This window comes from Athene noctua, chromosome 2, assembly GCF_965140245.1.
Source record: "Athene noctua chromosome 2, bAthNoc1.hap1.1, whole genome shotgun sequence".
Lineage (NCBI taxonomy): Eukaryota > Metazoa > Chordata > Aves > Strigiformes > Strigidae > Athene > Athene noctua.
Genome location: NC_134038.1, coordinates 78,380,654 through 78,394,738, shown reverse-complemented (window position 1 = coordinate 78,394,738; position 14,085 = coordinate 78,380,654). Strand labels below are relative to the sequence as shown.

General features: G+C 43.6%; 1 protein-coding gene across 1 annotated transcript; it reads right to left on the bottom strand.

Moving 5' to 3' along the window:
- Nucleotides 1-2,341: 2,341 nt before the first annotated feature.
- Nucleotides 2,342-11,129, bottom strand: CFAP90 (cilia and flagella associated protein 90). Its single transcript, XM_074897837.1, has 3 exons — nucleotides 10,933-11,129; nucleotides 7,349-7,465; nucleotides 2,342-2,682 (listed from the first exon to the last, which is right to left on the bottom strand). The coding sequence occupies exons 1-3, from the start codon at nucleotides 11,113-11,115 to the stop codon at nucleotides 2,503-2,505; spliced, it is 480 nt and encodes a 159-aa protein (XP_074753938.1). The 5' UTR covers nucleotides 11,116-11,129; the 3' UTR covers nucleotides 2,342-2,502.
- Nucleotides 11,130-14,085: the final 2,956 nt, after the last annotated feature.

Genomic DNA, 14,085 nt, shown 5'->3' with positions numbered 1-14,085 from the left:
TCTGTGGGGGCCACCCAATGTTCCGGATATGTACTATTTGTAGTTTTGTCTTTGGTGGCAGTTTTAGCTCAACTGTCTAAACGGGGTCATCTATGCGCTCCAGAGTTCCTTCAGTTTACAGCCTGCCATTCAAGCCTAAACTCAAACTCATTTCGCTCTGAAGCTCAGAAGAACTATGTCCTATGCAGTCCTTTTCTCTGTACGAGTATAAATTCTGGCAGAAGGGTGGAACTGAGAACTGAAAGTAGTAACCACTTCAGCTGGAACGAGTGTTCCTAACTTGGGTCAGTGTGTTGCTTTGCAGATGGATGAAGGGAAAATAATATGGCCTTAGTTCTAACCGCATAATGTATACTTAATGAACTGCCATGAAAAACACATTTTCAAGGTAGCTTGTGCATCCTGTGACTTAAAAAATGATTTACACTGTGTTATGCTGTGCATTCTGTTCATGTTAATTTGTTGCATGTATAAAACCCTTACTGCAGTACGTCAGCACTGACAAGTGAGGGAGCATCAATAGGTAATGAGATTCTTTCCAACAGTGTAATAGGAAGCTTATAGCACATCGGTAACCTAACGGTTGTCATCTTAGTAAAGAGAGACTGAAGGAGAATGACTGAAATGTCTTTGCAGACATTTACAAGGAACTTCTCCCTGATACAGAAGAAACTGTCAAGGTATTCTTTTGACACTAATTGGGAGTTGAAGTGAGAAGTCAACCACTCAGAACTGAATGAGAAACATGTAGTAGGAGGAACAACCTGTGAAAAGCCTTCAAAGGTGAGGGACGACAAGAGACTGAAAGAGAAGGGGTGACAGAAGCAAAGAAACGAGACAGGAAAACATACTGGTGTTTTGATGACTGACGACTTTCTCCACAGGGGAGAAAACCCGCTTCTCACACAGGCCAGAAGGTGGTGGTGTTCTCAAACAAATCTGATTTCCAGTAGTTTTTCAAACACAGATGGTTTGTAAATATAGTAAGACTACTTGAAGTAATTCGTACTGACTGTCCCAAACTAAAAATAACCTGCTTAGAATATGGACATATTCCATCTCGTTCTTCACTGGCATACATTTGATACTGAGTTTTGAAAAAGCATTCTGGTATTGTTAGGAAACATTTCCTTCTCACTTTGTTCTTACTGTGATTCCTTTCATTTAATGCTGCTGCATTTGTTTAACGAAGTATTTATTGTTGAAAAGGAATGTAGCAGTTGCTGCCCTAGCTCACTGAATATAGAGGAATTTGCAGATCGTGAACAATGAAAGTAACAAACACCTTTCATAATGGGCTTCTCTGTGTGCTCTCCTCACATCATGACAAACAAGTGCTATTGATTGCCTAATTTACAGATTAAGTTCTTTTTATTATTTTTTACTAGGAAGACCCACTGTGGCCACAAATGATAGAGGTTTCCTGTGTGTAGTACATGAAAGTATGCCAGTGTCGGTCAAAGCTGTGGACTTCCAGTCCTTGTTCTGGTACAATCAGTCTGGCATTTTTTCCCTTCTGAACTAAACTGTCTCAGCTTTAAACAACAGGCAGGATCAATGGCTCTCGAGAACCAAACTGATGCATACCCTGCAGGAGATATTCCTTCTCCTGAAATTACCTTAAAGCTTTAGTATTGGATTCAGTGAGAATACAAGGCACTAAACATTTGAGCAATTTTAGACATTTACTCTAAACATGCATTTTGAATGACTGCTGCTCAAATCCTGTGGTTTTTCCATGCTTTCTACCAAAGTATTTGGTGCTTGTTCTGCTAGTATTACATTTTTTTTTCATCATTGTATACAGAAACAAAGATGATTTTTTTCTTGTTTCTTTCTTGAACAGCTCAGTCCCTCAGACACCATTTATATAATGAAATGGATGTCTGAAATCAGCTAAGCCCAGATTTTGTCTATTTAAATGCTAAGTACTCAGAAGTTCCCTTTTAACTTGACTTCCATGTGAAGTCTGCTGAAACTGTCAAGCACTTCTGGAAGTCAGATCATTTCTTCACTTGCCTATTTATGGGTAAGCCCATCCATTTTGGAAAATCTGGGTTGAATCCTGGTTTCAGCTGTTGTGCAGATAAAATGATGCCTCGTAATTTCATAGCAACACTGTAAGGATTAAGAAGTCAGTGACCACTGACACCTTAAGGAGAAAGCTTGCTCAAATGTTAAGTCTGTGAAAAGCTATGTTAGAAGCACTGCCTAAAATCGCAGAGACACAGCTGTTGACCCAACAGGTCTCACTTCCAGTGTTGCTGCCTAAAATGTTCATATATTGCTGATGCTACTCTTCATGAGATTTTTATGACACTTCAAGGAAAAGACATGCATTTGAATTACCATGAGGAAAAGCACAGCTGCTATTTCATCCTATTTTTAATTCAAATCATTAACTAAAATGTAGAGGCAAAGGCAAAAGCACCATATTGCTTTTTGATGTGAGGTGGGTTTTTTCCCACATAAATATTGCCAGTGATGACAGATACAAGAGATTTAGCATGGATCCAGGCTTGGAGAAGGTTTTTCCAATAAGCAGGTAATGCCATTTTTCCTGTAGAATTCTGCCTGCACATGATTAATCCTTGCATGATCTCTGATTGGCTGCTCTATAGGCTTATTTATGTGTCTCCCATATTCCGAAGATGACAAAACAGCGACAGGTCTTGACAATTCCTGTGAAAATATAAAAGTTTCCTTATGAGAAAATCACAGAGCAAATACTTGGCAGTTATCTGTTGCTAAATGTGCTGTGGCCAGGGGCAAAGTAACAGACAGAACTGTAGAGCATCTGCTATATGGATGTGTATTTATTTAGCACTGATCTGCACTCTTACTGTTCCATCCCTAACCTAGTTTTTTATGTAGAGTAATAAACCATGAATGTATCACTGTATGACAAGATGATAAGATATGGAGCTGTGCCATGACTTACTGTGGACTGATAATTTTTTACACACATACACACACACACACACACACACAGAGGCAATTACCATGGGATTACTGGCAAATTAAATGCTATGTTACCAGAAAGCGGCATAGATTTTATTTTCATTCTTGTCTTTCTTGTGCACTGACTTGCGTGATTCATCTGAAAAATAAAAGAGATTTGTGTCCCCTGTTACAGGAACACCTACCCTGTTTGCACAGTTCAGTGAAAGCACCGCATGAAAAAAATCAAAGCCTAAAGAAAAACTTGAGTAACCACTAGTCCATTCAAGTTTTCCCCAAAGGACATAAAGCATATACTACTGTATTTTTTCACAATGAAGAAGTTTTACTAAAAACTCTTGTAGCAGTGAGATTACAGAAATAACTGCTCTGCAATGATGAGAAGTGGACTTGGCGAAAAATAACCTGACCAAGAAAAGATTATTTTAAGCTTGTTCTTAGTCAACTGCACTTTAAGTGACTGTGCAATCACTATCCGTAATCTGCAGTTTCTTCCTGTGCTACAGCAACAGGGAGCTCTGGAGTCAGAAGGGAAAGACAGAATTTGTGTTTTTCTTTCACTAGCCAAAGGTCTCAGATTTATCAGGTGCTTGTATGTTTGTGCACTGGCTAACACAGTATGCCTTGGTCCCCAATGTGTTTACCTAGGCTTACAATATAAACAGTATCTAAAGGGAGAATCAAAATATGGTCGCGAGACCACAGTTCAAGTGGAAACAAAAAACTTCTTTGCTACAACAGACACAAGTCTGACCCATATCAGCACTTATGATAGAACCCATGAAGCACATGAGCCCCTGAATCTCCTGCAAGATGCAGGTGGGAGCACAGATCCAGGGGGGGTTCTCATAGGAGGGCAGTCAGCTGAGAGACATTTCCAGACTCATGGATAGAACTAGACCTGAGATTCTTGGGAAGAAGCTGTAAACCCTTTTCCCTATAAAAAAACAAAACAATGTTTGAAAAACCAAAACCATTCCAAAACAACCATTCATCCTCCAACTCTCCTCCTGACCCTTCCTGCTTACCTTGCTCCACCCCATTAGAAGCCATTCAGTACACCAACTTTTAACCCACCAGAAAAAAAATCACGTCAAGAAGAGTGGCAGGCAACAAATAAGACCGTTTCCTTCCCTGCTCCAGCTGTGGGTAAGTGTTGAAAAAGGGGAAATGACATAATCTTTGTACACTCAAGAAAGACTTCCCTAGCGATACAGGGTTTACAGAGCTAATGACAGGCAACAGTATGTAATTCCAATAGTTTGCGTTCCCTTTAAATAAATCAGATTCAGTTTTCAGCATCCTTGGTAGCACAGCGCTGACTGTGCACAGTGGTATTTCATCTTTGCGGGTTCGGCATCCAGCAGATTTCAGATTTTCCAACAGTTGGCTGGGAAGTGTCCTGCTATACGCCTACGCAGTGTGTAATTCTAGCACTGTTAACACTTGAAATCAGCAATGGCAGCCTTGTGCAAACGCTCCGCTGCAGTCACTGTGCTACGTGTAGCTAAACTGAGTGACTGTACTGCGACTGTACTCTTGGATTCCCTGGGCACACCCAGGCTCTCTGCAGGAAATGAAGGGCTTACTTGCAGTGGCTTGGCTTTTTCCATGTAAAGGAAAGCAGTGTACTGTGGTAGATTCAGCCTGTCTGCTTTCAGTGTCGTACTAAAGGATGTCAATTGTGGCCTTTTTATTTATTATGTTTTATAATATAGTTATATAAAGTCTGCGAGGGCCACTGAGGTAATTAACGAGAAGGAGCTGAGTATGTGACATGCACTTAGTTATCAGTAAGTCCAGTGTTGGGTGTCATCACGTGCAGGAGGATCATGTTGTAACATTTAACAGCTGTGGGTTTGATGTGTCTCCATGCTAATTAAAGGGCTAGATTTAGGGACACCTGTTCAGGAAGAGTCCCTTAAGTGCACAGCCCAGCAGAGCTGGTATGAATTCTGGCCCACACGTGTTTTAGGAAGCAAACTGGTAGGAAAGTGAGTTTTGTGGATACAAGAACTCAGTAAGAAACCTTAATGCTGCACTGATAACTGTTTCTACCCAAATTTCCCAGCTGGAGCTTGGGCTTGGTATCGGAGCAGGGGGGGTTGGCTTTATTTTGTTTAAATAAAAAGTCTCATTTTTAATTTGAGTAGTCATTTCCATGGCTTTTGGCCTCACGCAGATTTGCAGCTGAATTACTAGGCATGAGTAGGTGATGGTAATGGGCACTCCTGGGATTCCTTTGGGAGCACTTATGCTCCCTGCACTGTCTGATAGAGTTGCAGGGCATTATGGCTATGCCCTCGCACTGCAATGTCTGGCAAACAGAGATGCTAGTGAGACAACTCACAAGTGATGGCCTTTGTCACAAAACATCAACAGTTTTATTACACAGCAATTACAGTAATTTTAACTTTTGTCTCTCTCTTCCTTCTTCCATCTCTGTCATATATAATCACCAATACAGGCAGCCATTCCTCGCCTACCCATCTCTTTACATCCCATGAACCCATTAGGATTCTGAGCCCATTAACACACAGAGATTGCACTTCATTTGCTTTTTGATATCCTCTTCGTGTGTGTGTGTATAAACATCAATATATAGATAGATATATATACACACACACACTTGTGTATGTACGTGCATTATTCAGATGCTGTAGAGAAAAATACATATGTGTGTATATATATATTACTATATTTCTGTTTTCAAGGCAGCTGTTTAAAAGCATGGCTGCATGCTTGCTTATCTATCAGGCTGCACAGCAAACCCAGATTCTGCTGGTCCTGAATGCCTTGCCCAGCCTTTTCCAGGCATGTTTGTGGTCTTCTGACCTCCTTTGCACTAGCGCCCTATGAATTTCCTTCCTGCAGGGTAATCTGGTGTAAGTTTGTGTAACAAACTCACCAGCTTCAGAGACTTGGGCTCTCCCAGCAGAAGCTGGTGAAGGGAGGGTAGATGCCAGAGGACAGTGGCTGAGTCAGACTTCCTCTCAGTCCTCTCAGGGAGAAGAGTTTTTCAAGCATCATAGAAATAGTACAGGAGTATCTGACCTGGAGCTCTCAAAGGGTTGCACAGGTGGCTCAGAAGTCTCAGTGACCCTGAGACTCTTCTGTAAGAGAGCGTTTGCCTTGCTGTGTGTATCGCTTTCCCCATGCTTTAACTTGCATATGGCTTGTCACCTAGAAATCTACAGGATGCCGAAGAACTGGAGATAACTCAGGTAAAAAACTGTCTGGATGGTCGGGCCCAATAAGTTGTGGTGAACAGAGTTAAATCCAGCTGGCGGCCGGTCACGAGTGGTGTCCCCCAGGGCTCGGTTTTGGGGCCACTCCTGTTTAACATCTTTATTGATGATCTAGATGAGGAGATCGAGTGCACCCTCAGTCAGTTTGCAGATGACACCAAGTTGGGTGGGAGTGTTGATCTGCTCGAGGGTAGGGAGGCTCTGCAGAGAGACCTGGACAGGCTGGAGCCATGGGCTGAGGCCAGCTGGAGGAGTTTCCATAAGGCCAAATGCCGGGGGCTGCCCTTGGGCCACAACAACCCCCAGCAGCGCTACAGGCTTGGGGAGGAGTGGCTGGAGAGCTGCCAGTCAGAGAGGGACCTGGGGGTGCTGACTGACAGCTGGCTGAACAGGAGCCAGCAGTGTGCCCAGGTGGCCAAGAAGGCCAATGGCATCCTGGCTTGTGTCAGCAATAGCGTGGCCAGCAGGGACAGGGAAGGGATCTGACCCCTGTACTCGGCACTGGTGAGGCCGCCCCTCGATTCCTGTGTTCAGTTTTGGGCCCCTCACTACAAAAAGGACAGAGTTTGAGGGAACTGGGGGTGTTTAGTCTGGAGAAGAGGAGGCTGAGGGGAGACCTCATCGCCCTCTACAGCTGTCAGAAAGGAGGCTGCAGAGAACTGGGGATGAGTCTCTTTAACCAAGTAACAAGCAACAGGACAAGAGGTAACGGCCTCAAATTGCGCCAGGGAAGGTTTAGACTGGATATTAGGAAGCATTTCTTTCCAGAATGGGTTGTTGGGTGTTGGAATGGGCTGCCCAGGGAGGTGGTGGAGTTCCCATTCCTTGAGGTGTTTAAGAGAAGAGTTGACATAGCGCTGAGGGATATGGTGTAGTTGGGAACTGTCAGTGTCAGGTTAACAGTTGGACTGGATGATCTTCAAGGTCTTTTCCAACATAGACGATTCTATGATTCTGTCTTCACTGGCTAAGCTTTCTCCTAAACCTCCAGGCTGAGAACAATGATGTTCTCCTTCTGAGTCTTTTGCTACCATATAGGCTGCATTATAAAGGGTAAAACAATGCCAGTAGTCTCCAGCCATGTTTAAAAGTACAAAATACCTTTTACAAAGATAATTATGAATTTATCAAAGGGGTACCTCCTCATTAATGTTAAGACCACGACTCTTTGCATGTTCTCTGTCACATCGGTGAAGATTTTTGTTGTAACCCTCTGGTCTTTTAAAAATGGCTTCATAAGTGGAAACATATCCTGTCTTGAGAAAAGGGGAAAAAAATGTCTCATTCACAATACTGCCGAACTTTACAGGTTACAGAATATATGCAGTCAAATCAATATTTAAACAGTGCATATATAGCATTAGATGACAACTGTAATATTACTGAGGTACCATTAGCAAGTTTGGGTCACTCCTTTGGAATAGTCTGCAATAAAAGAACCTAATGACACGTGATATCATTTTTTAAAGTCTGTTCAGTTCTGAAATTTCCTTTTTAAGTTTTTAACTTTTTGAAATTTAGATGCTTTATTTTTTTTAATTTTCTGACCTATATATTCTCTTTCTTAAATTCATGTATTTGTTAAATGGTCTGGCACTGTAATATAAAAGGAAGTAGGCAATTTCAAAATTCATTTGGAATGAAAAAGACAAAGGTATCCTGCAGTGGAATCACCATTTAATTTCTGATCAAAACAGAATTTAGCAGAGTTCAGAAACATGCCACAGTGGTAATCCTGTGATCCAGTAGTACGCATGTATCTGCCACATATGAAAATACAGCACACCCCAAGCCAGAACATTATTGTATTTCTGATACCTGTTGACATAGTTTCATCCAAATAAGAAACATTAAAGATCAGATCTGCTAGTAAATGCATTCATAAAATCCAATCAAGAAGTTCTCAACAGTGGAATCAAAGCAATTTCAAAACAAAAAAAAGTTTTTAAGGAAAGCAAAATCCCCTGCTGAATGAATGTCATTAAAAAGTCCATATTCTAGTACACATGACAATCAATCACTGGTTTTGTGCATGGATGACTACAAAATTGAAAAATTGTGCATTTTGTTGGGCTTTTTTTTACCTCTAATGAGCCGCTAGCCTTTTAAAAGCTCTTGTATTTTGACTCCTACAGTTTACAATGCTACCCTCCAAAAATAGTCAATCAGGTCAGGTCAAGAAGGTTATAATGGTTCCATTAAAGGGAAACCATAGTTAAAGAGTGCTAGTGAGGTACCACTGTAATCACAGGCTTCATTTGGAAGGCTATCTCTACTACTTGGTTCTGCCAAGAGGAAAGGTGTTTTGATATTTAACCTATCCATCCCTTCATTTCTCATAAATCATCAAGCCTGAGAGAATTTCAGGCATGTTCAAGAGCATCCTGCATCTTATTTGTCACCTGCATTATTATTATTATTTCTGTGCTTCCTTACTTCTCGCCACGCTACCAGTTTAATTCAGAATTGTGGTGGGCATCTAATTTGTGCTGAGCACCGGGAATATTATTTACTCCTTTGTTTTTATTCAGATGGCATTATTTGTCCATTATTAGTTACCTGCGTCAGAGCAGATAATTAATTCTTCCTGGAACTTGTAGATAGGTAGCCAGCCTGTTATGTTAAAAACTAGCCCTGCCCCAGATGATCTGTTTTAAGATCTTCTGCCAGATGCATACAGCCAACAATTCTGCACTCAATATTTTGATAACTTTTTGCTGTTGTTTCTCTTTGTTGTTAAATGCTGACTTAGTTGGCCTAGGTGGTGGTGGTGGTGAGCTGTTTCTTAAACCCATCAGCGTATGTGAATCACGCAGAGCAGACAATAAATTTGCACTCAGGGTGGGCATCCTCTGTGTACTGCTACTAAAGCTAAGAACTTTGCAAACATTCATTAACATTCCAGACACACACAGAATAGGTAATAGCTTTCTCTATGTCACAGAAGAGAAAACAGCACACAACTGGCTACAGTAACTTATGTAAAGCAATCGAGTGAGCAACTGTCAACCAAGGGATTAAAAGGCAGGAATTTCTGGCTTCTGGCCATGTGCTGAGCCCATCTTCCTCTATTTCTCTCTGCTTCAGTCTCTGACATACAGTTGGTCTTAGGTATTTATTTAAGCTGCAAAAAGGAATGAAATTCCTTTTCCTGTATAAATAAAAAATTTCAAATTATCTAATTCCTTAATTGTGCTGAAGAATGGGTTGAATCTGCTTCCTCCACTGTAACTGAGGCCTGTGCTGTGAAGAAACCTATTAAACAGCTGTTACCACTTTGTGTTTCCATGCCACTGGAGCAGCATTTTCACAAACCAGGTCATCAGGAGTGTGAAAGCAGACTTTGTATTGTAAGCAAAATCTCCACCATATGGTTGCTAATTCCATGCAGATTGGATAGACTGTGAGCTCCACCAGCCCCAAGTGCACCATGCCAGCCCTCTGACCTGCCCTAGCCTTACTCTTGTTGTGCTCTCCCTACTGTGTTTTGTTAAGCATGGCACCAACTGTACCTGCTCACTTATGGCTCTGACCACTTTCCCGAGGTAACGCTGAAATCAGCAGAGAGGAGTCTGAAATTACAAATCTACCTGGCTTTTGCAGAGCCACCCAGTCAGTGTGGGAAATTTGCTGTTCCTCAAATGCCCAGCGCTGTGCTGTGGTCTGCACCCTGTCCACCACCCAGGGCCACGCGACCTGCACATTCCGTCTGTCACTTGGGTGGGAGAGGATTCACAGGCTATATTTGTTGTTATAACTAAATACATGTTGCCATAACTGCTATATTACGTTGCTATAATAGATATTTCTGAACTTTTTAATGTTCATTTTTTGGAGGAAAAAGCTGTGAAGTGCAATGTCTCAGACAACTTTTTTCAGAGAGAAAAAGATCTACCACTCAGGAAGTATAGCTCAGCTGAGGCTGAAGGTATAAGATTGTTTTCATTTCTGATTTTAAATATAAGAACAGAGAGAATGAGGAAAAAGGGTGATACAATGCATCGAAGTGTGAGGAGTGAGGCTTCCTCCTGGTCTACTTGAGTTACTACACGTTAGTGTAACACCTTCAGAAGCATTCAGTTCTCAAGACATGTATTGATCTTATTGTTTTCAGTAGCTCTATTGATTTTCTTATTTAAAGCTGAGCATATGGAAAATTCGTGCAATGCACACTGAAACTCTTTTCCCTCGACTGAAAATGGAGCAGTTTCTCTTTAAAGGGTCGCTGAGAGCATGCATTACCGGAAAAAAACACAGGTGCCGCGTCCAACCCCAGTGACAGATGACGCCTTCCCTAGTGTTCCCCCTAATGACGTCTCGCATTTCGGTGATACCACGTTGCCTGTTGGTCCTTAATCTTTGGCAAACCATGTCTCTGCCTTCTCTTGCCATGCAGTGAAAGGCATTACCCTCATTTTCCATCCACAAGTAGCAAACACCCCTTACACTTCGCAATGGCCTCTGAAGATGAAACCCTCTGTTTTAGGCATTAGCTAGCCTAGCTGACGGCTGAGGCGGGGCATTTCTGCCGGCCTTTGAAACACTATGGGGGTTATTTTAGGCACCCGTCTGACCAGGTCCCTCACGATGAGGGCCGAGCCCTTGCACAGGGACCGAGCACGATGTTGTTACACTGTGCAGAAACCCACGGGGAAGGCTTGTCCCTCCGGCCCTGCCAGGCCCTGCGAGGGCTCTCCCCCGGCTCTCCCATTCCCTTCCTCACCTTGGCCTCCCGGTGGAAATAGCTGAGCTCCGGAGGCCCTTCCCGGCGGGTCGGGATGAGGCTGAAGGCGGAGAGGGCGGAGACGGGAGGCTGCCGCCTCCTTCCCGTCGCGCCACCGGGTGCCTCTTCTGCCCCTCCCGACCCTTCGGTGCCCGGGGGTGCCTCCGGGACGGGGGAGGCCATGTTGCCTCGCGGCCGCCGTCACCCGGCAACGCTCTGCCGCCGCCCGCAGCATGCCCGGCGGCCCGCGGCGAAGGGAGGGCCCGGGCGGCGGGGCCGAGGCGGGCAGGGGGGCCGAAACTGCCGGCGCAGGGAGCACCGGGCCAAGCCCGGCCCGGGGGCGACCCGCAGCCTGGGGTAGCCTAGGGCAGCCTAACAGGAACCGGCCCCCCGGGCGCGGCTGGGCCCGAGTGGTCGCGGCCCCGGGCAGCTCTGGGGGTTTCCAGAGTGGTGTTGGACCCGGCAGTGTGGATGCCCGGACACCCAGACCTGAGGCTTGGGGCCCAGTTGTGAGCAGCGGCCTCAGTGGCGCCTCGGCCGGCAGCCAGCCCCGGCGCCCAGCGCCGCCCGCCCTCAGGCTCCCTCATCCATTAGGACCTTGGAAGCTGGGGAAGAAGGTTAGGGCAAAGCCTGGCCAAAAGGACTGGCTTTTGGTCCTGGCAGTTTGCAGTAACCCGGAAATCCCCTTTTAAGTGGAGAAGTTGAATAAAAACACAACATGGAGTTTCCCCCCGAGTGAGGATGCCAAGTCTTGAGGAACTGGGGGTCTCTTCAGCGAGAGCCTCCTCGCCCGCAGGTTTTAATGGGATTTTTAGCCATTCAGGCAATGCAGTTGGAAATCTCTCTCACACACAAGCACTCATGGTGGGGGCACTGAAAGTAAGTGTCTCCGGGGTGCAAATCTCTTAACTAGGTTGACTCTAAAACTGCTGTGCCCTCATAGCACCTGGCTCCTAGTTTCGATATTCACCACAGGGTTATCCTGCTTTAATACATACATGTAACTGTGCCCATGCTGCTGCATACTGTGCTGCTTGGGGATCTGCAACTAGCTTGGTTTTACCTTTCTTGCAGAACTAATGTGCCGTAGGTACAGCATTACTGTTATTATTGCTATTAGTATCTTTTGGCAAGCACTTTCACACCAGTGCTCTTCCAGGCATCTTGAATTGTACTGAACATCCACGATTTATTTAAAAAAACCCCAATATACAGAGCACCAGAAATCTTCACTGCCAATTGTTTTGGCATCTTGGACCCAGGCAATAATTCAGGCCTACTGATTTAAAAGTCCCAGCCCTACTACATAGTTGCCACTCTCCCATCACTAATGCACTGAATTACTTAGCCTCCTGCTTATTTGCAAGTGCAGTGTGGAGTCATTTATACTCCACAGACTTGGGTGTGTGTTTTTTTAAATAATTCGTGACAATTTCCATCTGCTTAGCTAATAACGTCCCTTTACCAATTAGGACCCTCTTCTTTCTGTAGCATGGGCCAAATTAGCTAAGTGTCAGTGAACAGTGGAATTGAAAATTCAACAGCTGCCTTCCTTACACCAGCTTCCTACGCAGGGACACGTTTGCCACTGTGTAAGTGCTTTTTTGTAGTTTAGTCCAAGCACCAAGAGACAGGAGGCCCATTTATAAAAAGCAGCTGAGCTGAAGCTATAAATAGAGCTGCAAGAAACCGTTCACCAGAAATACAAACTAAGCTAGGCGAGAGCTCTGAAGTCAGATCTGAAAGGTTTCTCTCCAATTTCCTTTCTACTGTTCACATGTAGCTCATTTTGATTAACATTTAAGATGGCATTAAATGGAATTACACTATCTGGATGCAATACAAAGTGTTAAAAATATTGGTGGATGCTTGTTATAGATTTGTCATAACCCTCCCATTTGAAATAATTAAAACTGATGCTTTACAGTTCACTTCTTCCTAATGAAGGTATAAATCCCTTTAGAATTATTTGAATTTTACAAAGGCTTTTTCTTTCTGGTCACCTTTTGCAGATTCCCCAGAAGCAGGATATTAATGCCCAGGGGTTTTTGTTCCAGTTACAACCAGACTTAGATCATCGCTACTAATATGCTACTGTTAAGTGTATGTTCCTGTCAGTAGCACGGGAGGTCAGTCTGTTTCCTTAGTAACTTAAACATGAACATGTAAACAATTGTAAGAGGGCGATAGAGCAATTTTAAACTATATGGTCAAAACTATGCATTCAAGTACAGCTGAACTCAGAGACCAAAGTGTTAAAAGTTGCTTTGAATACAGTGTCTTAGAAGTTCAACTGCCTGCCTTTTTAGGGAGTAGCAGTATCCCCCACCTCAGGTTCCACTGGTAAGGTTCCTGAATTTCAAACACATTGACAGGTACTTTTGTAGCCCATAAAGGTGTCTCAAAGGCAGGGTCACTGTTCTGAAATGTCAAACTGGCTTACGGACTAACTTTGCAAGAAAATTCCTGAAAGGAATTTGTAAAGCAAATGGGAACGGGTGTGGGGGGGATAACACATGACAGGGATGTCAATGACAGGGGGATGGAGATGGGACGGACACAAGAGGACAGATGACATATCTATAACTGGACAGGTCATTGATACACAGAAAAGCCACAGTAGGTGTTTTCTTACTACAAGCTGACATACCTGTTTCAAACTCAGGTCACTCGTAGTGGAGATGAGTAGCTTGCTGTCAATGCCTAGCAATTCATCTTCTGTCCTTGCTGTTTGACTTCGACATGTATCAGTTTGCTGTGTGTTCCTGACTCTCAGCTGAGCCACAAAGGAGAGACAGTCTTTGCTACAAATGTTCCATTTGATGGCCTTTGAAAAAGAGGCTGAAACAAAAATGGCTCAAAAACTCTGTCCCCTTTCCACTACCATAGCTTTAGTCCAAGCCAGTCATTTCACACAAGTGCTTGTTTCTTCTAGATACTAATTAGTGACAGACTGCCCATCTCAAACAGGAAAGCTCTTCAGAAGTTTTCTGAAGGAGGCAACTGTACACCAGTGGCGGAAGTCAGAACACCTTTTGCAATCTTGAGGGGTTTTTTGTTCATGGGCTACTCAGGAAATTTTTAACTTTCCTTGAATATTCTGTTGTTTCAAGTAATTCTCTACACATTTACTATGACTGAGACTTGGTTTGT